Raw genomic sequence first — 27,144 nt, 5'->3', positions numbered from 1 at the left:
CTGGACTGAAAAGAAGAGTGTCTTATCATAGGAAAAATAAGACTAGCTATAAATGTGAAAAACATCTTTTATGTGCGTAAAAGTTCAAACCGTTTATGTTATTTGACGAACGACCATGAAGTGCTTTTTAAAAAATCTGAAAAACACGTCTAAGCAAATATTGTTAATACCTAATTTATTCTTTATCACTTGATAATATAACTCAAACACTATTATTTTCATTCCTAACTATATAAATTATTTTATCTTTTTGTTTGAATAACTACACGGAATCTGACAAATGAGATCTCATGATACAATACTTGTGAAAATGTTAACCTACTATCATGTTTTAAAAAAATCCGAATTTTTCAATCACGTTTTTATCACAGTTATTTGCAGACGGTCATTACAGGAAAAAAGTGTTGTTTGTATATAGATACATAATTTCTTTTATGTACTTGTACGACATTTTTAAAGTTCTATGTTTTACATATTGTAGTATATACGTATGCAAAATTAAAACATAGTAAACTTATCTACCCAAAAATTAAGAGTGCTTCAAGAAATTCCCGCACAGTGTAATAAGGCTTTTCCTTACTTCGGATTGACTTTGTCTTGATATTATTTAACTAATAATGCCCAATTTTGATTCATTCCAAATTCGGATCACGTTATTAAACTAAAGGCTAAACTGTAGCACACAAGTGTCACTCATCTGGGAGTAAAAGCGCATCAGTTACTGATATGCTTTTAGATTTCTTCAACTATTGATGATGTAAGTACAAGTTAAAAAGTTTTCTGTTTATAAGCTGGACCTATCTTCAAGTTTGTTGATACCTTTCCTTTATAAACACAAATTAAATTTTAATAAAAAGACGTTGTTTTAATTATATGGTCATGTAACCTTCTTCTGAGTGTTTGTTTAGTTTCGTGATACATAGGAAGTGATTAAAATGATCTAAGACTTCAACTTAGGTACCTCATTTCAATGTTACTCATTTCAATGATAGAGTGTGAGAAAAGCAGAAATTAATTAAAGACAGTTCTGATCTTGCCTTTATTTTATCTGAATAACTAAGAGAAGAATCTTGTTCTTTATTTGCCTAAAGATTCATCTTAGTCAAACCAAATTCACATAAGATAAGTGTGAAGTTTCACAAGAACTACACATCTAATCAAAGTCATATCCAGGGTTGGGGATCAAGTAAAAGTGGCCAAAACTATTAAGAAAGTTTTAAAGTAAGTAATGCTTGATTTTGGTGGACATGTTAGGTGAATTTAGGGTGTGCTTTACAGACCAAGGATGAGGTTAGCCGACACTGCTTACGAAAGCCGAAAGTTTTAAACAGTGGAAAATATAGCTCCATTCCCGCAACAAATTCCATTAAATTTGAATTTGAATTTACCCAGTTTAAGAAGACTGACAACGGCCGAAAGGAAGGTGAGCCAACAAAGAATTTGACAAAGGAACAGAATTCAAGTTACATTTTTCATATTGAAAGCATTTTCAGACTTGTTACATGAATTAGAGAAACTAATGTTTTTGTAATTTGCATAAATAAATAAATAAAATAACAAAAAGAAAATAATATAGAAGTGAATTAGTATAATACACTTCGAAGTACGTATTTTGTTTTGTGGTTTCAAATCCTCATTTACAACAATCAAAACATATATTAAGGATGATATAGGGTGTCAGAAACTCTCTCCAACATTTTAACATTTAAATTGGTTTAAATGTGAGTTGAATGAAAGTTTCTCTTTCTTTGAACAAGAACGCACTCTTTACGAACTTTTCCCTGTGTATTCCCTTCAAAACAATGTAGTCCCTCACTGTGATTTTGAACAAAATTATCCGGATAAAAAATTTCAATTATCGTATTGTACAGATTCCTTTGGGCAACTCTCTTAGACTAAATTATTTGACGTCACAACTGGCGATACCATTATCGTCAACTAGACTTTATTTTAGTGGGGAAGGGATAATGTGTGGTCAGCACATCAATTCTCATTTATTTCATGCCTTGCTTTCTACACCGGAGTTCACACCGCAAGTGGTTCCACACCTATCTTACGGTACAAGGGCAAAAAATATGCTCACGCTGGGAATTGAACGAGGAACTACGTGAAACAAAGACACGCGTGCTTACTATTCTGATATATTAAAGAGCAGTGCTATTTTATTAACATTAATATTTATGATTTCGATTCGTAAGCTACAGAAATGGAAAATATTCAGAATATACGAGTGGCTCAGGTAAACATAATTGTAAAAGCCACTTCCGTTGAAATTCAGTTTATAGGTGAAATGACTTGTGATCAAACCACAGAATACCTACCTAGAATAGAAAATGTACCTACAGATGGCAGGGGAAGCTTGTTTGGTGTGTGTCATTGCATTGAATTGTATTGGAATGGTCAACCTTCTTATGTACAGTAGTTTACTTGAAAGTTAGAAAATGTGACATAGCATTATCTATATTTGCCCGAGCCGCTCACATTTACAGATGTGGAGGTATGGAGGTTTGGAAAGGTTTGCGAAATGTCACTATCATCAACCGCTATTTACTCTCATATATACCTAATTTCAAAATTTGCAAACAGTAGAGCAACACTGAGACAGAAAAAAATATGCACTATGTATTCATCATTTTATCACACTAAATCACGGACCGGGGGGAGGGAAGGAATGTAACACCGTAGTTTCTTAAATTAATTCCGACACCAATGGAATTGGCATAAGAAATAAACATAGAAATGAAGTGTTAGAAGTAAGACAAACTAAATATTTAAAGTACTTACACATTGTTTTCATCATTCTGTACATTCAGGTAGTCTTCTAATGGGAAGTCCAAAGCCTCGTTATCAATGCCTCCAACAAAATCTCCACGGCCTGCAAAAAGCAGGAATAACACTTTAATTATCAATTAGTACCAATAAATTGACTGATACAGGTAGATATATTAACAAACACAAATTACATTTCACTTTCATTACATTCTCTCTGGAACTATCACTAAACACTCATAAATACACACATGCTCACATATACACAATCAAAACCACTGGAAACTCATTTGAATAACTCAGAAACATCTTTGCTAAAGATGTGTTGAAATATGTCACTCATCTAGAATCGAAGCCAGTAACAACAACAGCGAAAATTATTACAACACCCACCCACCTTTCCTCGCTAACATCGTTCTGAGGTCGAAAGTGGTTTATTATTATTGTTAGAAGAAGAAAAAACACCCAAAAACTCAACGACCCACGGCGGACACGCTTTTTAACACACATATAACACGCATCAAGCATTTTATTTTCAACTTCACGTTCCCTTTTCAACAAAAGCCGTTAGTCCGTGCAAATAATTTCTTCTTCTTCTTCATTCTTTTTTTTAAAAAAGAGCTTTGTCTTAATTGGATCAGTCCCTCCTTCGCTGGTCGATGACTTTTCCCACTAATTTTTCTCCTGTCCCATTTACCTAATAAACCCAAAGAAAAGGCTATCCAGAAACTACGATCACGCCTCTATACAATATCCTGAACACACAGTATACACATACACATTTTCTTTCTTGTTTTCTTTATGTATATTAATTTTACCTTCTATCATTTCTCTCCCCTTTTAAAAACCCTTCCTCCAGCTGGCTGTCATTTGCATGCACCCTATGTGTGTATTGCACGCTCCATGGACTTCCACCTACATGACTACCTGCCAGAACGGTTAAAAGTCGTCGATTGTTACTCGTTAACTAAATGAACATAATTTTCTTCGATGATTATGATTATACACACATACACACACACACACACACACATAAGTGGTTGTAGCCTTATTCAAACGTTTCTAAGGTAGATCATTTAACATTATTTTGTTTCAGATTCTACATATACAAGGAAGTAGATAGTGATGTGTGCTGCTCATTATCATATGATGGTTGGTTTATGTAAATGAAGCATCATTACCTATATCACACGCATTCTGCCAACATTGGCAGATTTGGAAGTTTCCGTACTGCAGCTCTTTTTGGCTTGAAGTAGGCTTTAATAAATTTCGCCAATTGTAATCTCCTTTCCCTTGTTTCCATTATAATGACATTATATTGATTAAATTATATTATGTGAAGTTTCATCCTATATTACCGGTATTAGTTAAGTTGGTTAGAAGGATATAGCAGTATGTGCCATATAATTTCATATCAAAATTTAAAAAGTCAATATAAAGAGAATTAGAAGGAAACTCAGTGGAAGAACAGAGCCTCACACTTACCTCTAATACAATTTTACTCTTTCATACACTTTGCTTATTAAGTAATTTACATTTTTAAATGCTTTTTAATAATGTATAGATAAATTAGAATATATTTATAATCATAATAGCAAATATTTTAATGTGATTTACTTTGATACATTTTTAACTTTAATAGGACTACCTCGATTTACGTCTGCGGTTAAATGGTTACACCTGTAGGTATAACGAATGAGGAAGAAGATAATTAATAACACCTATTTACTATAAGTTGTTGAATAAATATTCACAGCACCCACTGGAATACAGTAAAATAAATCCTTTATTTTTCTGATCTATATAGAACCAGGTAAATGAATACAGTAATTTATTAACGTAGAAATAAAATAGTTTTTGATCTATTTTTAATGGGATTTATTTTACCGTATGTCAGAGGTAAATACTGTAATGAAACTGGAGTTTCTAATGTGGGGATATAACACGTACAAACTTGAATATTAAAATAACCCAATTTAGAGCTTATAAAGACTATTTACGCCTTTCATAATCACATCCATGTCAAATATGAACAGACATGACACAGTAACTGAAGATGAAACAGTAAATTTAAATAATACAATAATTTCCTTTTGTATGAATTTGAACATGCGATTTTACGCTTTTTAAAGGAATGCTTTGCACTCACTTCGATATTGAAAAAATGACAAAACGAATCTCAACTTAAGTGCAATGAACTAGGAACTCATATTTTTATAAGGACCAAAAATGAACACATTGTTCAAAATTTTAAAAGAAAGTCTTTAGACCGAATTTAAATATACAGAATAACGAGTAAAAAAGAATATATATATATAAATGAAAGAACTGAACTTACAAATTCTTTCAAATTTAAAAGTTCCGATATTGAACAAGCTACAAACTTGAGACGTCAAAAATTCAACTCAACAAAGTAAAATTAATTAGAATCCATGAACTTTACCAAGCATGACGCCTAAATCTTTATGTAAGTCATTGAGTCCTTTGGGCTTAACATCTCTAACAAATGAAGACTTCTTGATCAATATTTAAAAAAAAAGAATATAAGCACATAATGAGCATCCATGTCAGACACTTTATTTATTCTTCCCCTTACAATCTTCAGAAAACAATCCATTATAATAGAAACATACTGGTCATTTGCGTTTTCCTCATATGACATATGAGACTATTGTAGATATTCGAATCTGATAAATTGCTGCCAATTCTTATTTATTTTCCATAGAGAGTTCAAATAAATAAAAAAAAAAACTCTTTTATCGCTTCAGAAATGAATACTTCTGCTCTAGCCTGAGAAGGACATTGTAGTGTACTAATCAACAATTGGAGGTAGAGATTAAAGAACTACTTCAACGTTTTATTTCCTGTTTTTTATGTGTCTTCGAAACTGTATTCAGAATTTTGCTTTTAACCGCTAGTTCATATAGTAAACGTCTCATTTCAATCATAGCCAAGTCAAATAATTGATTTTTCATGGTAATTCAGTTATTAACAAGGTTTTCTTTAATATGTGAAGGATGAACTTGCTTCCTACTTAACTTGGTTGCAATTATATTTATTTTGATTCAATAGCTTGTTTTAAATATTGCTTTAATGTTGTTTGAGACATGTTATGATTGCTGCCTTAAAACTGCCTATTTATCATCCTCAGGGTGGAAAGGGGAGCATTGATATTTCCTTGATCAGATCGTTTTGTTTTTGATATATATTAAGGGTAGGCAAATATCTGCAGGTCCGTACGTAAGTAAAATAAGCCTTCTTAATATGATGAGTCCAAAGGCACTTCGAATCTTTCTATATTAAGGCAACTCTCCCTCACTTTAATCCTTGTAGTTACATAAAATGTAAAGTCTAAGGGTTCATCATAATTTTGGTTTACATCTCATTAATCATACTGAGTACTCTGGTACTGGTACTGTCATAGTAAAAAAAAAAAAAAAAAAACTTCATGGAGATACTTCAGTATTAGTTTCATTGTTTTTACTAGATGACGTGCATATCGTACAGCATCAATTTCTTAGGTTTAAAAATGTTATTTTTTTAACTTTCTCGAAAATTACCTATGAGAATTTACACTAATAAACATCATTTTGTACAGCACAATGTGTTCTATCATTTGGTATATGTTTCATCTTTGAACATATTTTCCATATTAAAAGCTAATAAGATTGTAGAATTATTTTTTTATTTTCTTATTATTTTAAAGCTTATTATTATTATTATTATTATTATTACTATTATTACTATTATTATTATTATTGCACCTTTCGTTTTCAATTTTATTACCTTAGCTGACCGCAGGGAAGCGGATTGAGTGAAGATAGTACACAATATTCCTCAAATTTTGTAAATCTGTTTTGTTATTGTTTTTAAATTCAGTTTATTTGTAGAATGTGAATATACGTAATAACGTGAACCTAATGATATGAACATAATAACGTTCTACGTGTTTGAAATTCATCTAATATAGGGTGAACGAAAAGTTCCTTTTCACACTAAAGTATAACGAGTTATTTTTCTCGTTAATATATCCTTATTAACATTATTATTGTGCTATTGTTCGTGGTTTAGTTTGGTGTTTATTCATTTACTACATATTATTGTCATGGCCTCATCAAGTTCGTTCCTCAACATACCGGACAATGCCTTCTGGGGTTTAATAAAAGAAGAGGTGCACAAACGGCGATACGTGAACAGCGAATAACTGAAAGACGCAATTCGCACAGCATTTTCCAGCTGTCACCCCAATTAAATTGCAGCGGATGCACACAAGAACGTAAGGATGCACCAACTTTTGAATTGAACATGAACGGACTCGCACAGATCTTGTTGATTCATAAAGATGTACTGAAATGTATTAATAATAATACTAAAATTGTACTAATACATGTCGAATTGTGCTAGTACTAAGTGTAAAGACACTTCTTCACAAGAACATGAACAATAAGACAACAACCATAATAATATTAATAAAGATTAAATAGAAACAATAACTCGTAATACTTTACTATGTAATACTTTTCGCTCACCCTGTGTTTTATGATTGTCACACTCTTAGCTAAGAGAATAAAGTAAGTACGCAGCTTCTTCAATGCATATTAACTTCGTCATTCCTTTGTTTTGGTTTCGGTGGTTACGCAGTCACTTTTGTTTTCAATCATCATCATCATCATCATCGTGATAATAACTTTAATATTACTTTCATTTAACACGTTTTCCATTTTGTCATTTTCACTTCCATTTATTCATTCATTCATTTTTATAAGACAAGAAAAAAAAACTCCATTTGTAGCGACACCTGTTATGTGTATTACAGGATTAGTTAACTTTCTTCGCTGGCGATAAGTCATTTAGCTCTGCACGAACTTCTTTGCGCTTGAGAAAGTGAACTTGCAAGTTATCTGAAATCAGTTTTACGTGTTTGTTGTTATTATAACTGTACGAGAACCAATCCACGTGGGGGAATTACAAGACGCAGGATAGGGGAAAAGTAATTAAGCATAATCAAAGCAACCGCTGGAAAAACTGAAATCACAAAACAAAAAGATATTATTATTATTATTATTATTATTATTATTATTATTATTATTATTATTATTATTATTATTATTATTATTATTATTATTATTATTATTATTATTATTATTATTATTATTATATAAAGTGAGAAATTTAAAAAGTTTCGGTATAGATTTAGAGAATAAATTAACCAGTAATAGAGAAAATTATTTTAAAATTTAAAAGTCTTCATTCTTGTTAATAAGTTTATCTTGTATAAAAGCCTTCCCCAGTTTAAGAGTTGTTTTCTCCCATTAAAGTTCCGTACATTCATTTTACTAGCTCTCTTTCAGATTCTGTTCCATTTAGTGAAATATACATTCGCTGGTTTTCCATTTTAAATATTATAGGAAATATTCCCATATTAATATATCATAGTTATTAACATTTTTTATGACTGTATTGCATTCAAGATTTCCTGTTTATCTAGAGATTTTGGAGTTTTCATATGCACAGTCTTTTCAAGATGATAATGAGGTAATTAAAACACCCAAAGTTGACTCACATCGGCATTAACTTTAAGACCTCTCATAACACTCTCATTCTCTATTTCAACATTATTGAAGTCTATGGTCAGCTTTAGATCAACGACTCTGGAGTAATTTTTTCCTCCATAAATGATTAGAAAACATTAAAATTAAGCTTTTATTTGATAATCTGTGAAAAAAGTTTCATTTCGACATACTAAAAGAACTAGCTTTTTTGGATCAAAAGATCCAATATATTTGTGGGAACGTGGTGACTCAGTGGTAGAGCGTTCACCTCCGGTGCTTGGGGTCCCTGGTTCGATCCCAGCTCGCGCCGTGTGGACTTTGTGGTGAACAAACACCGTCCTCGTGGTTTTCTCAGGGTTCTCCCGTTTCCTCCCACTTTCTTCATTCCACCATTTCACTCATCTCTCATTATCACCGTTTCCTTTAGCCTAACCGGCATAACGTGGGACATAAAACTTAAAGATTTCATTTATTTTTTTTCCAATATATTTGAATAAAAAATTTTCTTGTACCTTATATCTGGAAAACTACAAAGCCAAACCCAAACTATCACGTAACTCAGTATGATGTGCTTCCGTAAAATATATGAAAAATCGATTTATGGGCCGTTCAAAAACTCTAATATATTTTAATCAAAAATTTTCTTGTACGTCTTATAGCTGGAGAACTACATTTACTGTAGCCAAGCCCAGACTATCACTTAACTCAGTGTCATGTGCTTATTAAGTAGAAAATACAAAAACTTGATTTAGTGCCCTTTAAAAAACCTTGTGGCCCCTGATGTAAATACTAGTTATTGGGCAAGATTGCTAACTTTTGATCCATTTCTTGGATCATTCCTAAAATTCTTGTTTTTCTATTTATTTCCACGTTGAAGGACAAAATAGCTAAATTTCTGCCGCATCTCCCTTACCGAAGCCCAATTCGTTCTTGGTTGTAGGCTTAACTGTAGTATGTACATTGTGTTGATGATAATACACATTTCATTGAGAAAATACAAAACTTTCGTCTAATATAGATAATAGTTCAATAGTGGCTTCCACGAAGTCCGTTATACAACAGACAATTCCTGAACGAAAGCGAATGTTTGAATTCCGTTTTCGCGATAGACAAGTAGATCAATTCACTCGGCCGAGTGCCTTAATGGAGTGAATCGGTTAACATATTAACAGATAACGGTGGTTAATCTATATTCTAATTTCTATTATTGAACAAAGGTGCATAAGTGTACATACAATGATAGGAGCTACATACCCATCATGCAGTTACATCCTCTAGTGGTTGATATCTACCGGACAAAATTAAAACTTCTTGGCGTGATTCTCTATACTGCCTTTAGCAGAGTTTATTCTCACTCTCAAAGGAAGAATTACTGCTAGTGATTATGTGCACACTTCAGATGACCTAGTGCTTTTATGATACACATATTGGTTCCATAAACAAAATAGTTTTTCAAGATGATAATGATGTAACGTAAGCAGCCAAAGTTGGTTTGACTAACATCGGTATTAACCTCAAGACCTCTCATGCCACTCTCATTTGCTACTTCAGCATTATTGAAGTCAACAGTTAGCTTTAGATCAACGACACTGGAGTATTTTTTCCTCCATCATCATTCTGAGTAGCGAATTGGATGAAGAATTATTGTTATTAAGTATTCCATCTTTTGGCAGGTCCTGGGACTAATGAGGTTTTTTTTCTTGATTTGTATTTTGGGCCTGGAAATGTGCCTTCCACGCTTCTCGATCTCTAGCTACCTCTTTTAAGTCCCAATATTTTCTTCTATTTTCCAAATCATCGATCACTTATGTTCTTGTTCCTATTTCTCGCTTTCCTTCTATGGTGGTATGAAAGAGACCACTTCTCGCAAGATGTATCCAATTCACTTGGCCTTTCCACGAAAGATGGTGGGATAGAAGCGTCCTCTTCTCTCCCATCCGTTTTATAACATGTTTGTTTGTTAGTCTTTCTGTCCATTTCATCTTCTTCATCTTCCTCCAACACTACATTTCGAAGCTCTCTAAATATTTCTTCCCTAACTTAGGTCCAGGTCTCTGAACCATAAAGAAAGACAAAGGAAGAGAATAGTCTAAATATAATGATGGATGAAAAATTGTTCTTTATTATTCTGGAAACGATTTATGAATTATCATCCATAAGACAGCACATATATTAAAGATGGTTTAACATCCATATTAATCACACATGTTTCATTTTAGTAAAGTTTTTTCATTACTTTGACAACTATCTGCATATACGTATGTTTCTTCGTATGTAAGAAGAATGTAATTTTATGTATGTCTCCAAAAATTGTATCCAAATTGATTAATTCCATACATATTGGCAAAAAATATCTTTGAAAAGGATTTTTTTGTTCACCACTGCACACAACTATGACAACTGCTAAGATAAAATACCTCTGAAATATGCATTATGATACTAATAATAATACTTGAACTCCTAAACTTTATTATTTACGACTCTTTTATTTGCCTTCAAATAAATTTATGAATGTTTAATTACTTGTACAGTTTATAAATGAAGTTTCTACAACTTATAAACTGAGGAGAAAGTTTTATTTATATCATAAAAACATATGTATTTTAAAAGTATTTGATTTATTTTCACTTGAATTGGAAAAAGAGAAACAAAATTCTTCTGAAGATTTAAATCAGTGAATTTTGATTATTATTATTATTTGCTGTATTTATTAATTTAAAAAATCAATAAATGTCAATCATTATGTAAACATTTAAGTACTTTAATCTAATCAATGAATGGGTGTGGTTTGGTTTTTAATTTATATGAAATGTGGCCCTATGGGAGGACGGGAGGACAGGAAGGCGGGAACATTTTTGACGTTAACCAGATCTCAGAAACCATTATGGAACCTTATTATATTTAAAAATCTTCCACATACTTTCGATTGAGGAAGTAAAGAAGTTTTACTAAATACTACTTCTATGACAAGAATAAGGCTTTGGACGTTTTCTTCGACTTTTACTAGACCTTCGGAACTCTTAGGCACACGAACTTGAAACTTTTTGTACAATTGAAGGGTAAGGGGGAAAAAGAAGTAATGTCACAAAACTGCATTTTCGAGAAAACTGCGATTTAATATTGAAAACCGCGTAAGAAGAATACGGTTAGTTACATCTTTTGCCCCTTTTTACATGGACATTTTTACATCTACGTATGCATGGCATATACAGTCAAATAGTACCAAGAGTCACCAACAGATAGGACAAAGCACCCGAAAAAACACATGCATGGACATTCCTTGTTTTTTCCCCTTACCCTTCAATTGTTCTTCTTGAACCCTAGGCCGAGGGTGAGGCATTCCTACAAGAAAGATGGGGGGCTTAAACCATTCGTTCAACTTCTACTAGCTCTTTAAAACTTTTAAGTATAGAACTTGAAATTTTGTAGAAGTTGGCTCATTGATTGACTGAAAAAAACGTCTAACAATCCCCATGGATTGGAGTGAATCCACTATTTCCGAATGCGAAAAAACTATTGGACTCGGTCTTGACGTTGTCAAAAGTTATTTGCAAGCAATTTGATAAGCACTTGTGAGATGATTTCCACGAAATCAAGTCGGCGTGACAAGTATTTCGAAACCAGAAAAATGTTGAGTAAATCTTTAAAATATTTTTCACAAGTCTCATTTTTCCTGTCTGAAGACTGAGTATTCTGCTAGTTTTTAATATTAGGCCGACATCCTTCTTCCAAGAATGACTAACAAATTTTAACTCTTGACAATTAGTGTAAATATAAAAGTAATTAATTCCTTACCTTCGGGTAAAAAAAATGCCAATTTAACGCTTAAAAATACCATTTAGAACGACTGAAAAATATGCCGAAATTTCAAAGGGACTACATAAAGAGCTAAGATAGCATTTGAAAACTAAAAGGCAATATTAAGAAACGTGATTAACAATAAAAATTTCCTAAATATTTTTCGTAATTTATTCCGAAGTGTACTATTATTATCAATAGCATACTAAAGAGGGAAATCATCGTTATTATTAGAAACAACAATAAAATATTAGTCCTGAATATACATTGTGTTAAGCAGTGTCATTTCAAGTTTTGCTGAGGATGGGGGAGTCAAGACTCTTCATCAATATAAATAAAGTTTGAAATTTTTCATTAGTATATATATATACTATGTGATCAAAAGTATCCGGACAGCTGGCTGAAAATGACTTACAAATTCGTGACGCTCTCCATCGGTACTGCTGGAATTCAATATGGTGTTGGCCCACCCTTAGCCTTTATGACAGCTTTTCCTTTCGCAGGCAAACTTTCAATCAGGTGCTGGGAAGTTTCTTGGGGAATGGCAGCCCATTCTTCACGGAGTGCTGAACTGAGGAGAAGTATCGATGTAAGTAGGGGCACGAAGTCGGCGTTTCAAAAGATCCCAAAGGTGTTCTATAGGATTCAAGTCAGGACTCTGTGCATTCCAGTCCATTACAGGGATAATATGGTCATGTAACCACTCCGCTACAGGCCGTGCAGTATGAAGAGGTGCTCGATCGTGTTAAAAGATGCAATCGCCATCCCCGAATTACTCTTCAACAGTGAGAAACATCAATGTAGGCCTGCACTGTGAGAGTGCCACGCAAAACAACGAGGGGTGCAAGCCTCCTCCAAGAAAAACACGACCATACCATAACACCACCACTTCCGAATTTTACTGTTGGCAATACACACGTTGACAGATGACGTTCACCGGGCATTCGTCACACCCACACCCTGCCATCGGATCGCCACATTGTGTACCGTGATTCGTCACTCCACACAACGTTTTTCCACTGTTCAATCGTCCAAAGTTTACGCTCCTTACACGAAGCGAGGCATCGTTTGGTATTTACCTGTGTGATGTGTGGCTTATGAGCAGCCGCTCGACCATGAAATCCAAGTTTTCTCACCTCAAGCCTAACTGTCATAGTACTTGGAGTGGAACCTGATGCAATTTGGAACTCCTGTGTGATGGTCTGGATAGATGTCTGCCTATTACACATTACGATCCCTTTTCAACTGTCGGCAATCTCTGTCAGTCAACAGACGAGGTCGGTCTGTACTCTTTTGTGCTGTACGTGTCCCTTCACGTTTCTACTTCACTATCACATCAGACACAGTGGATGTTTAGGAGTGTGGAAATCTGGCGTACAGACTTCTGACACAAGTGACACCCAATCACCTGACCACGTTCGAAGTCCGTGAGTTCCGCGGAGCGCCCCATTCTGCTTTCTCACGATGTCTAATGACTACTGAGGTCTCTGATAATGAATACCTGGCAGTAGGTGGCAGCACAATACACCTAATATGAAAAAGGTATGTTTTGGAAGTGTCCGGATACTTTTGATCACATAATGCATATATTATTCTCGTACGATTTTTCTGCTTTGATGGCTTGGGTACACAACCTCGCGGACCAAAACCTCGCCTGGCCAAAACCTCGCCTCCCAAAACCTCGCGGCCCAAATTCTCGCCGGGCCGAAACCTCGCCGCCCAAAACCTCGCAGGACAAAATCTCGCCTGGCCAAAATCCCGCCTGGCCAAAACCTCGCCACCCAAAACGTCGCGGGCCAAAATCTCGCGGGGCCAAAACCTCGCCTTGCCAAAACCTCGTCTTCCAAAACCTCGCGCCCCAAAATCTCGCCTGACCAAAACCTCGTTGTAATGATCTCGCGACACAGAATCTCGCCTGGTCTAAATTAAGCGAGACGTAGTGTCGCCTGGGAAGAAATGTCGTCAGGATAAAACCTCTTCACGACGATTTCTTCAATGTAGAATATTCTATATATTACTATATGTATATATTTAGTAATAACACATCATTACATTAAAATAATGACAAGAAAAATTCTAATGCATGCTTTGGAAATCTATATATATATAAATTAAATGCCTATGTTTGTTACATTATACCTCTTGAGCCATCCTACCGATCACAATCAAATTTTCAACATAGATGAGGTTCGAGCCTAGGATGTCTTTTATAATTTCGCTTTGTCGGCACAACAAAAGGGAGTGGGATATATATATATATATATATATATATATATATATATATATATATATATATATATATATAAAGAGCTGGGGAGAAGTAGAATTCGGCGCCCCTACTCTCACTACACCAAGCTCTTCCTTTCTTTTTTTCTTTTTACTTATAAGAAGAGCAGCAGATATTTTTATACTACACTGAATTTTTATTAAGCTGCAGGCGAGATTTTGGCCCACGAGGTTTTGGCCACGCGATGTTTTGGGTGGCGAGGTTTTGTCCCGCGAGGTTTTGGGCGGCGAGGTTTTGGCCCGGCGAGATTTTGGCCCGCGAGGTTTTGGGCGGCGATGTTTTGGCCACGCGAGATTTTGGGCGGCGATGTTTTGACCACGCGAGGTTTTGGCCGGCGAGATTTTCGGCGGCGATGCTTCGGCCCCGAGATTTTATCCGTATCCCGTTTTGATATCTTCCATTAATATTACTCTTCTTCACTCCTCCCTCTCTTTCCTGCCAATATACCCTCTAACATGTCCCTCATGACACAGTTCCTTCTTAGCCAATGTCTCAACCAGTTTCTCTTCCTCATTTTTAATCATATCTAAGTTTCTTTCCTCCCTACCATTTCTAAGACCCTCTCCTTTGTTTTTCGCGCGACCAAATTAATTTTCTCCATTCTTCTCCACGCCCAGATTTTGAAAGCTTCTAATCATCTTTTATCATATTTGCGTAATGTGCATTTTTCTGCCCCATACAGTACAATACTCCACATGAAACATTTTATAATTTTTTTCTCAACTCTTTATTCAAGGTCCCACAAAATAGCATTTTCTTCGTCCTAAAGCATTCTTTCGCTTTTCCTACCTTGCTGTTATTTAACCTTCACAATTCTATCATCACTAATAATACTAGTCAGGTATCGAAAACTAAACACCTGTTATACTTTCTCCCCTCCTAATTCTATATTTGACCCGACGGCTTCGTTCCGATCACCATGGCTTTTGTCCTTCTAACATTTATTTTCATTCCATATTCTTCACAGCCCTTTCTGAATTTTTCTAACATCTTATTGATTTTCTCCTCAGTTAAATAATCTTTAATTTTTATTCCTGCTTATCTTTAGGCCTTTTATAGCGCTGAAATGCTAATTCAATGGGGAAAAGAAAAACGTAAATATCTACTGCAAAGTCCCGGTAAAACCGGTAATAATTAACTGTTAGATATACTTTAGATTCAATAACAGTTTTGCTGTTGTTTTTTACTCCAAGTGGTAATAAATTTGTTCTATTAGATTATAACGAATATATATTATATTCAAATATAACGGATATAGACTATAGGTACACATTTATATAAACAAAAAATATTTAACTATTTATTAATAGGAATGTCTTTGGATTTTGTAATATCTATATAAGATTATATCTCCCATTTTTCATTAGTAATAAATATTTTTTTGTGATTAAGAATATATTTTAAGAAAATTATTTGTTGTATATGAACAATACTAACAGTCAAACCTCGACACACTGGACTCACTTATCGTGTACCATTTTGGCATTACTTTCAATGTAGCCATATATCGACATTCATCTGGAACAAGAAATATAATATTCTGAATAAGTATATATAAATTTATAATTGAGCCTACAACTGTTTATTCAACAGAAAATAAGTTACTATATTATTATTTGAGATATTTTCTTTTAAATTACTCCTAATAATATTTTATTTTTTTCATGAAAATTAAATGTTATTCATGGTAATTTAAAATTAATTGATAACTGGTATCGTAGGAGAAATTCTTCTGTTGTAACAATATTTTAAAAACAACAAATTCTTGCATAGTAACACTACACATTCCGATCACTACGTACTATAAGATCAAAGAAAAAAAACGTTAACTTCATTTGACAGCCTTTGTTCAAGTCAGATTCTGCGTTAAGACAGATTGATCTTGTTCGTATCACTTAACGCTTAACACGACTGGAGGAAAGGGCAATAGGAAACTTATCCTAACACACAATATAATGAATAATCTTAGTAATTTTAAAAGTTGCAATGGGTTTTGTTAGAATTATCTATAATCAAACATTAGCAAGTAGTGCTCTAGACTAGTGATGTATTTGATGGTTAGTCCGAGAGGCCCATCACATTTCAACGCAACACAAAATTCGCATTTCAGTTTGTGATCATCAGTACCACATATTAATTTTTTGTGGATTTGCGATATGACGTCAGTAACGCAAATTTTATGTTTCGCTATTGTCTATCTTCCGGAACTTTCTTCGCAAATTTACGACCAGGATTCACAACGAATATTTTGCGTTGCTTGCAAAATTTTGCGTAGACTGATACGTGATTGGATCCTACGCTTTGTCGGATTTTAGCAAAGAAAATTAGTGAAACAATTCCAATCAAATATGTCCTAATTATTGTATATGAGTATATTACACATAGTGAGATTATATTAAAATGTCTAAGAACCCATCAGGTAATTCGAATGTTGTTTATAAGTTAAAACATATTTTTTTTGAACTCGTTATATAAAAGCCGAAGCTATTCAGTTCTTTTTTTTTTTTTTTTTTTTTTTTGCTGAGAAGGTAAACACATAAACTTGGCTGATATTCTTTTGATATATTTTCACTTCTAGTATATCTTACTTAATTTTCTATTATAGCTGACGCAGAGTTTTCCTTTTCTGTAAATTATAACGAATAATAGTATAAAATATAAATGTTCTCTCTTTCTCATCTTTTGATAATTTATATTATTACTCCTAAAGGTTGTTACTATCTACAGACATGGAATAATACACCTTTAGAGAAAATGGCCAAGCTAATACGTATGCTATTATTCTAACAACGTGTGTCATCTTGAAACAGTCAAAATAGAAACAAATTTATGATATTCCTTTGGAAGAGTAAAAAAATAAATATAAAAAACAAACCACTTGGCGTAACGGCCATTTGTGAGCCTAAGCCTGATCCAGCGCCATCCGCTAGCGACTAGTTGAACTACGTCCAGCCTAGCGGCAAGCAAGGTGTCATCGCGCTGACGCCCTGTTCCTAACAGATGGTTCAGGAGCTTTCTAGACCTAGTGGCAGTCACATCTAGTTTTCACGTGCCCCCCCAGTTTGCGTTACAACGCTGGGTGGACGCGCAAAATTGAGAAGAGCCGGTCAAGAATCGAACCCGGCAAAACGCGGATATGAGTCCAACGCTCTAAACCACGGTGTTTCCCATATATATATATATATATATATATATATATATATATGTGTGTGTGTGTGTGTGTGTGTGTGTGTGTGTGTGTGCACAATTCGAAATACTTTTGACACTCTAGTCGAAACAAGGGGCCACACTGACTCAATAATGAAGGGTCCCTGGTTCAATATCCGGACATATGCTTCAATGATAGATAGCTAGTGTTTTTTTTTTTAGGATTCTTTGCTTACTATTAAATTCTCATTTCTCCGATTTCTTCATAATCATTCGTTTCCATTAGCCTACAGGATATAACTGTGGGACGTAAAAAAAACATGTTTAAAAAACAAAGAATTTATTTTAGTTTAGAAGAAATTCTTGAATGTGAAAATAATGAATAAAAATTGTAGTTAGAACAATCCAACTTTTATTTCAAGAATGGGCAGTGCCCGAGAATAGAATCGACGTTTGATATGGTTTGAAAGGAGATAAAGATCAGATAGATTATGTTGTTGCATTCGTTCGTCGCTGAACGTTATTAAATTGTCGGTTCATGTGAGATATTATAGTTAACAGTAATAATGACTTTATAAATAAAAGGAATTAGTATTTGGTGTTATTAACAAATATGGTTTTGTATTGTTAATGGGCATAAATCAAGACTGATAATGTCAGTTCATTTGATAGCAACTAAGTCTAATACTAAACACGATATTATTACTATATTAAATACATTAAAAACTTGAGTACTTGTGTATATATAGTGCATTGCATATTAATTTTCCAATTTATCAGGCAGCAAAGTTAATTACATGCAACAGTTGACCAAAATAAACAAAATTTTAACTCCATTCACTTGCACAATATGGTATTACGTTATTTTAGTACCAAAATATATATCTCACTTTTGTTACAAAAGAGTAAAAATCTCTTGTAATGGGGGAGATGTAAAACCACAGATCTCAAGCAGTCAGAATCTGAAGGCATTAAAAATACAAGTCCACAGGGAGTCGAATTGCGGAAAGGAAAGCTGGAACTTAAACACAGTGACTGCGGGAAATCGCAAGAATTCTTCAGCTCCCACACTGCCTCTTATAAATATCATGAATGTTATTTGCTTTGATTCTTTACAAATACATCTTTATTATTGTCATTCGTTATCTTCTGTAATATGTTTAGTAGGAAATATAATAAACATTTAATTTTAGTAGTTATAAATATTTACTATTATGAATTTAAATGATGAATTTCTTACATACATAGTTTGTGTTAGACTTACTATACAGTAGTGTATATATATATATATATATATATATATATATATATATATATATATATATATATATATATATATATATATATATATATATATATAATAACTTAAATTTAAAATTACGAAGGATCTAAATCATAACATGATTTGTGACAAAACATATTTCACTATAAGTAGAATTTTTGAATACAAAGTTTTCGAGAAAAAATGGTGGAGTTTCGTTGGGTTGGTGTGTCGAAGTGACGGCATTTAGGTAGTTGAATGATACACCACTTTGTTTGGCAACTCAGTTTATGCAATGCAACCAGAAAAACATTACACAGTGACAGAGAAATGTTAAAGTGCATTTGCATGTCTATGTACATATGTGTGCACCATTTACAGCAAAGAACATGTCAAGCCGATAATAAACGTCACACCACATTCTGTCAAGCATGTCCGACGTAACAGTGTCAATAGTCTCATTGATATTTCTTTTGAAGGGAGTCATATTTATCGATTTTAACACGGTACACAATATCTTTGATAAAACTCAACAAGAAATATCCTCAAGTGAGGCTTCTTAAGAGCTAAAGAATGGGTCCTTGACGTCCGATCCATTGAGTTCCAAAACGAACCGCCAAAGCACGTGAAACAATACGAGCAAAGTGAGGGGTGCCTCATTGTGCTGGAATATAATTTTAAAAGTAGGTGTTTCCATGACGTTGATTTATGCAAAAATGCATGTTTCAGCTTGCACTTTCCATTCATTTTTATAAAATCATTGCACCCCGATGCTAACTGTTCTCACTGTAAGCTGTTCACGGCGCGGCAACAAACTGAGTTGTCAAAGAAAGTGGCATATCATTTAACCATGCAAGTACCATCATTCTTGCACAGCAGCCTCAGGACCCATTCTCACATTCTTTCTCGAAGAATCTGAATTCGTATTTAAAAATTCTTGTACAAACATCAAAAACAATATGTGCACTTTACCTTTTTTAAAACAATTTCTAAGCGAATTCAACAATTGGAATACACTTTTCGGTGTTGTGCAAAATATCACACTCAATCGATGCCAAAGAAACTGAATTAAAATTGGTAACTTGTTCTGCTGTTATTTATAAACAAACATACGTATAAAGTATGCATATCCATTTTTTCTGTAACTGCACAAAAAAAGTAAAGTATAGGGGCAGTTTCTTCCTGCAATGTGTGTTAATCCAGTCTTATACTCAAATTCTAGCAACAGTACGTTGAACTTAAGAGTAGCGCATACATCTAATTCAGTCTTTCAAATCAAGAGTTCCTTCAGCTCAGTGTAATTGAACCATCTACTTTTTAATCCAAGTAAGTTCGTGTGAGATTAAAACCTCGCTCTCGCTTGGTGTTTGCCAAACATATTCTATATTGAAATTTAATTTACTACCATCGTCCCTCGAGCAAGGAATATAGATATATTTAAGCACTTACAAAGAATTAATTATATCTTTCATAATAGTCTTGCATATCTTTAAGGATTTTATTGCCCGTAGATGAATCGGTAACACAATTATGTATTATAATTCATAAATTCAAACACACGTAGTAATGTAATAGTAGAAGCTAATTGTAGAAACTTACTTGTATATACATTCTAGAGTCACTAGTGATATATTCATTCACGAGAAATAAGCAGTGCGATATTGGGTTTTATTTCAGTAAATTCACTTTATCTAATAAACGGAAACAAATAAATAAAATTGAACAAGTTTATTGATTTTACGTTTACTTTCGGTCCGTTCAACAATGTATTGGCAAGGTATCTGAACATGCGGATCGGGTGCCTTCACTTTTTTACAATGCAATTTAGGAGTTATTAAATGTATATATTTGTCAACGCATTATATACGCGACTCCAATTACTTTCGTTGCCACTCAAACGTAGAAAATGATGTCGAGAATCTTGAGCACTTCTCAATTTTTTTCAGGTGAGAACCAGTTTTATTAGTCAAAATATTTTACAGATTACTAAACTGTTATGTCCATCCATCGTAAATTTGTCTATTTTGCTCTTCTTTTAATGTTTTGGTCATACTTGTATTTTTAAAATAGTATTTTAAAGTACTCGTAATAAATGTAAATACATATTATAAAGATAATATTATAAATATGTATATGTTCATATGGACAACTGTCTGTATCGTATAATATAATTTTTCTTCATGGTCAGACGTGAACTTGTTAAGTTTTGCGGCCAGAAATATATACACATGTTTTCCGAGATAGTTCTGATATAATACGTACGTAAAGAAGCCATTAATAGTGGATGTATTTTCAATTATAAAGAAGTAATTTTGTAAAAAGAATAAAATAAAAAGGTAAATGTAGAAAATCTTGGGAAAATACATCAGTTTAAATATATTTTATTTTGAGTGTTATTATTGGACATTTAGTGAGTAAACTACGCTTTAACTAGTTCTAGAAATTATAATATAACAAACTTAGGGCTAACATATATAGAGATATAATATTAGGTTTTTTCTATACTTAAAGTCTATTCAGAATATTTTAGGTGCAGTTTTACTATACGAATCCATAGATTGTAAAATGTACAGAAAAGGTTTGGACAAGTCTTTAATTTGCCCATGTCATGTCGAGAGCAGAACCCAACCAACCAATGCGGGGCTTCTAACCAGTTCCTACTACTACTACACCAATAAGAATTAGAATATATATTATATTCACATATAAAGGATACTAAACTATAGTATATTATGCGCAATTGTCTTGAATTTTATTTTTGTTGGTTTGTCGTTTTTAGACTAATGTTCAGTCTAAGAAAACAACAAGGGCAGAAGACCTTAAGGACCACATACAGTCCACGGGCTATAGTTTGAGATAGACCGTTCTGAAACGTTGATTTCACTGTTTCTTCATCGACCGTGGACAGATCAATTCGAGAAGGTCCTCTGCCATTGTCATCCTTATCAACTGAAAGCCTCTATAGTCGCCTCTGAGCTAAACTCTGACACCGAATTTTATAAGCTTATAAACGTTAGTAGAAACAGCTCAACCCTAATACTTTTCATACTTAAAAAAAAGATATTATACAAAGAAAGAAAAAAGTTGGAGTGTTATACAGCCGTCTTCCGGTTAAAGCAATAGCTCTGAATTAGGTTATTTGTAAAATGTGAAACAGAAAGGAGCAAACAAGAGAGAAAGTTTCGATCCTGGTTAGCTATCTTCCTCTGTCTCTTTTTCTTCCACCCCTTCCGAAGCGTCATCTGGATTCGCTCCCACGGCTACCAGAAAACTATTTTAGTGGCTTGTAATGTGGATGCGCAGGTGGAAGTTCTAGACAACAATTTCTGATCGCGTTTTTCAATGAGATAAAAAAAATAATGTATGCTTCATAAAAGGAATATTTTTGGCGTTACACACAGGATGACCACAAAGTTTGAGAGCAATGAGCGAGCTGCAGAACAACAAACACGTTCCCCATTTTTAACGACGTTAACTACCAGCGCCATCTTTGCTTTTTAGCCCATAAGGGAATTATTTTCTTGTTCTCTTTTTAAATAAACTGAAATTTGAATACTTTGATTTTATTGATTTTTTTTTCAAATCTTTTCCAAATGTTCTTTAATTCGTGACAAATTTTGTTCAGATATTTAAAAATGAAATTTAATTTAAGTAATATTAGGTTTGTACTGTATATAATGCAAATTTATTCTTAAAAAGCAAGAAATCAATGAAATCACATCATTAAAATTTCAGATCATTCCCAAGAATACAGAAAAAATAATTGCTCGTATAAATGAATGGCTAAAAGTCAAAAAGGATATAATAATAATCAACATACCTCACATGTTTCACCATTAAAAAAATACTTCAAAATGTGAAAGAAGCCGTTATAGTAGCTGTTCTTTTCCAAAGACGATGATTCAAACCCTGTAGTTTCACACAATACGCCTCAGATTTAAGAATTCTCATATGGCTGGGTTCATAGAATTGAGATCACATTACAGTAGATAGGTTTCATTCTTCCAATCTGGCAACTGGGAAAAGTGTCATGCAACTTAAAAAAAAGGAAACTGTTACTGCTTTAAGACTAACAGCCTTAGTAAGGCAGAAACATAGACATTACCCCCAAAAAAGTTATGAAGAGACTCGAAACTTCCGAAATGTGGCTGTGGAGGAGAATGGAGACAGTTAGTTGAGTGAAATGGATAATGAATGAAGAAGTGTTAGAAATAATAGAAGAGAAAAGAACAGTGAAAAGAATGAAAAAGAAATGACATTTTATTTAATGTCACACAGTTAGGATATATATATATATATATATACACGTAAACTTTAGACTGAAGGAGACGAATGGTCAATTAAAGTGAATGATTGTGAAATAAAATTGTTTGTGCTCTTCCACTGGGAATCGAACCCCAGACCACGTGCAATAAAGGCGCATGCACTAGTCACAAGATCAGTAGAGTGCGCTGAAAGAACAATTGTATATGTAATTAAAAATAAGAGATTTTTTAAAACAATTGCTGAGGAGTCACTGTATCATGAGGAACGTGCCAAAAGGTACCGTGAAATGAAAAAGAGGTAGAGACGAAAGAGGCTGCAGTTGATGAACAGTATTAAAAAAAAAAAAAAAAAATTCCTACGTACAGAATGACAGCATTTGCTGAAGACTATGGATAGTTACTATTGTGTAGCTGATTTCTATATGTCAACTATGATACTAATTTAAATGTGACCTTACAAAACCATTTATAAGTTCTGACATGATATTATAAAATCGTTTCTTTCATCAAAAGCATAGGGTTTACCTTCTGATGAAAAAGGAGAAACTAAGAAATAACGATACAATTCTCCCATGTCTGTTAACGTTTACATTACGAGCGAGTAATATGCTATCAATATGTAAATTATGATTGATTCCAAGTTGTAACAAATAAATGAACGTGTGATTTATTTATTTATATAAAATTATTCTAACATTTGAACTAATAACTGATTTTGACAAAGTGCTGCTGTATTTGACCGATCACTGTTTCTAACACTATCAATAAAGCTTACTATTATTAGTAAAAATTCGCCAGCTATATTTATCAATGAAATTTTCTTTACTGAATCAGAACAAACCTATTTAATTGAGCAGTGCATCAATATTTTCAAAACTACAGTTTGAAAATAAAATCATACATTCTGCGTGTACGATATTTATGTCGTAATATTCTTCAAGTCACTTTGCTTAGATTTAATCTCTATATAGTATAAAAGAGTGACTGACTGATCAACGCCCAGGCCAACCTATTTAATGTAGATTGAAATTTTGAGAGGGCACAGGATTTGTCATGTAGAGTACCATTAAGAAAATATTTTTCGAAATTCCGTGAGGAAGGGGGAAATAGGGGTGGCAATTATTATAGTAAAAATGTCCATATTTCAGAAAGTTAGAGATATATGAACTTACCATTTAAAAAAAATTAAATAAGTATTTGAGAGTTTTTTAACATTTGATCTAGAAGGGAAAAAGGAGTGAGAGGGGAAAAAGGCGAGTGAATTACAATTATTATATTAAGATGACCAGTGGCGTATTTATGATTTTGTTTCGGGGGAGCTTTGCTAACTTTCGGGGGAGGGGGCTTTGCTTGAAAATGTGAATATTCAACAAGATATTTCATACTTTACTATAGTAAGATTTCGGGGGGCTTAAGCCCGGAAGCCCCCCTAAATACGCCACTGAAGATGACACTATCTCGGAACCTCTTACGATTAGAAGGTAAGAAGTAAGATTAGAGACATGAAATTCATGAGAAAATGGATGAACCATTTGAAATTAATTTGACATGGGGTTTTTATAATCTCCCTTCGATTAAAATGCGTACTCTAAGGGAGAAAATTGTTTAAATTTTTCGCAAAAAATAATTTTGGTACCACAAATATATTCTACCGGGCGAAGAACGGAAGCAAAAGTTGAAGTATGAGATGCAAGGCCGTAGGCCAAGCAAACGCGGGGGTCTGGGGCGAAGTGCTAAGCTAGTCGAAGGCTAACTAACTAACTAACTAACTCTATGGCCTATGGAACCCGGAGGTTCAGTGCCGCGTTCACAAAAGCTCTCCACTGACTTCTATCCTTAGCTAATTACATCCAGTTTCTACTTTGTATTCCTATCTCTGCGAGATCCATCTTAATATTATCCTCCCATCTGCGCCTAGGTCTTCCTAGTGGTCGTTTTCCTATGGGTCTACCAGTCAAGACTTTGAAAGCGTTTCTACTCTCTTCCATTCTAGCTACATGACCTGCCCATCTAAGCCTCCTAGACTTGACGACCCTAACAATGTTGGGTAAACCGTATAAACTATGTAGTTCCTCGTTATGAAGCTTCCGCCATTCCCCATTCTCGTTCCTCTTGGGTCCGCATATTCTTCTCAGGATCCTGTTCTCAAACACTTTCAGTCTATGTTCTTCCCTCAGAGTAAGCGACCATGTTTCGCAACCATACAGAACAACAGGCATGATTATCGTTTTATATATTTTAAGCTTCAAATTCCTCGACAGAATTCGCGACGACGAGAGATTTTGAACCGAGTAGTAACACGAATTCCCTGCTTTTAGTCGACATTTAATTTCTTCGTGAATATGATTTTCGTCTGTTAATATTGATCCTAAATATTTGAAAGTATCCACTTTATCAAAAGCATTATTTAATATTTTAACGCCTCCACAATTTGCCGTATTTAGGTCAGGACGCACTTCCATGTATTTAGTTTTCTCTGTATTTACTTCTAAACCCATGTCCCTGCAAGCGTTTAATAAGATCTCTGCATTTATTTCTACTGTCCTCCTATCATCCCCTATTAAATTTACATCATCAGCATATGCCATAACCTGGTGAATGCCGTTCAACTCTAGGCCCTGGTTGCTATCTTTGATTTTCCTTATGGCGTATTCCAGCACAAAGTTAAATAATAATGGTGACAACGCATCTCCTTGTTCTATAAAGTCGAAGGCTAGTGTTCTATAAATTCTGGTGACACAGCTACGTATTTTGTTTATTTTTAAATCTAAATCTTGCTTTCTGTTTCGTTTTATCGCCGATACACATATCTTACGTGTCCAAAAGCAAGTAAATTAACTAACTAACTAACTAACTCTATGGCCTATGGAACCCGGAGGTTCAGTGCCGCGTTCACAAAAGCTCTCCACTGACTTCTATCCTTAGCTAATTGCATCCAGTTTCTACTTTGTATTCCTATCTCTGCGAGATCCATCTTAATATTGTCCTCCCATCTGCGCCTAGGTCTTCCTAATGGTCGTTTTCCTATGGGTCTACCAGTCAAGACTTTGAAAGCGTTTCTACTTTCTTCCATTCTAGCTACATGACCTGCCCACCTAAGCCTCCTAGACTTGACGACCCTAACAATGTTGGGTAAACCGTATAAACTATGTAGTTCCTCGTTATGAAGCTTCCGCCATTCCCCATTCTCGTTCCTCTTGGGTCCGAATATTCTTCTCAGGATCCTGTTCTCAAATACTTTCAGTCTATGTTCTTCCCTCAAAGTAAGCGACCATGTTTCACAACCATACAAAACAACAGGCATGATTATCGTTTTATATATTTTAAGCTTCAAATTCCTCGACAGAATTCGCGACGACAAGAGATTTTGAACCGAATAGTAACATGAATTCCCTGCTTTTAGTCGACATTTAATTTCTTCGTGAATATGATTTTCGTCTGTTAATATTGATCCTAAATATTTGAAAGTATCCACTTTATCAAAAGCATTATTTAATATTTTAACGCCTCCACAATTTGCCGTATTACGGTCCCGACGCACTTCCATGTATTTAGTTTTCTCTGCATTTACTTCTAAACCCATGTCCCTGCAAGCGTTTAATAATATCTCTGCATTTATTTCTACTGTTCTCCTATCATCCCCTATTAAATTTACATCATCAGCATATGCCATAACCTGGTGAATGCCGTTCAACTCTAGGCCCTGGTTGCTATCTTTGATTTTCCTTATGGCGTATTCCAGCACAAAGTTAAATAATAATGGCGACAACGCATCTCCTTGTTTCAGGCCATTTTCGACGTGGAAGCTCGTGGACAAAAATTTTCCTACTCGGACTTTACTTCGGGATTCACTTAAACATATCTTAATTAATCTAATTAGCTTTCTCGGTATTCCAAGTTCTGTAAGAACGTTGTATAATGTTTCTCTCCTAACCGAGTCGTAAGCCTTTCTAAAATCAATAAATAGTTGATGTACCGGGGTATCGTATTCCCACTTCTTTTCGAGTATTTGGCGAATGGTAAATATTTGGTCGATAGTTGATCGATTTCGTCTAAATCCGCACT

General features: G+C 34.0%; 1 protein-coding gene across 6 annotated transcripts in view; it reads right to left on the bottom strand.

Moving 5' to 3' along the window:
• Window positions 1-27,144, bottom strand: part of LOC145662678 (uncharacterized) — a 481,436-nt gene that overhangs the window by 249,908 nt on the left and 204,384 nt on the right. For 4 of the 6 annotated variants that reach the window (XM_081728495.1, XM_081728497.1, XM_081728496.1 and 1 more), the window contains exons 2-3: window positions 15,844-15,924; window positions 2,785-2,875 (exon numbers count right to left, since the gene is read on the bottom strand). In XM_081728495.1, coding sequence (XP_081584621.1) covers window positions 2,785-2,875; window positions 15,844-15,924 — 172 coding nt within the window. The remainder of the gene's footprint in view (window positions 1-2,784; window positions 2,876-15,843; window positions 15,925-27,144) is intronic. The other 2 variants (XM_081728499.1, XM_081728500.1) reach the window with 1 other exon arrangement.

This window comes from Thermobia domestica, chromosome 10 (genome assembly GCF_964235325.1).
Source record: "Thermobia domestica chromosome 10, izTheDome1.hap1.1, whole genome shotgun sequence".
Classification (NCBI taxonomy): domain Eukaryota; kingdom Metazoa; phylum Arthropoda; class Insecta; order Zygentoma; family Lepismatidae; genus Thermobia; species Thermobia domestica.
Note: the sequence above shows the minus strand (reverse complement) of the source record. Positions and strands in the feature narration are given on the sequence as shown.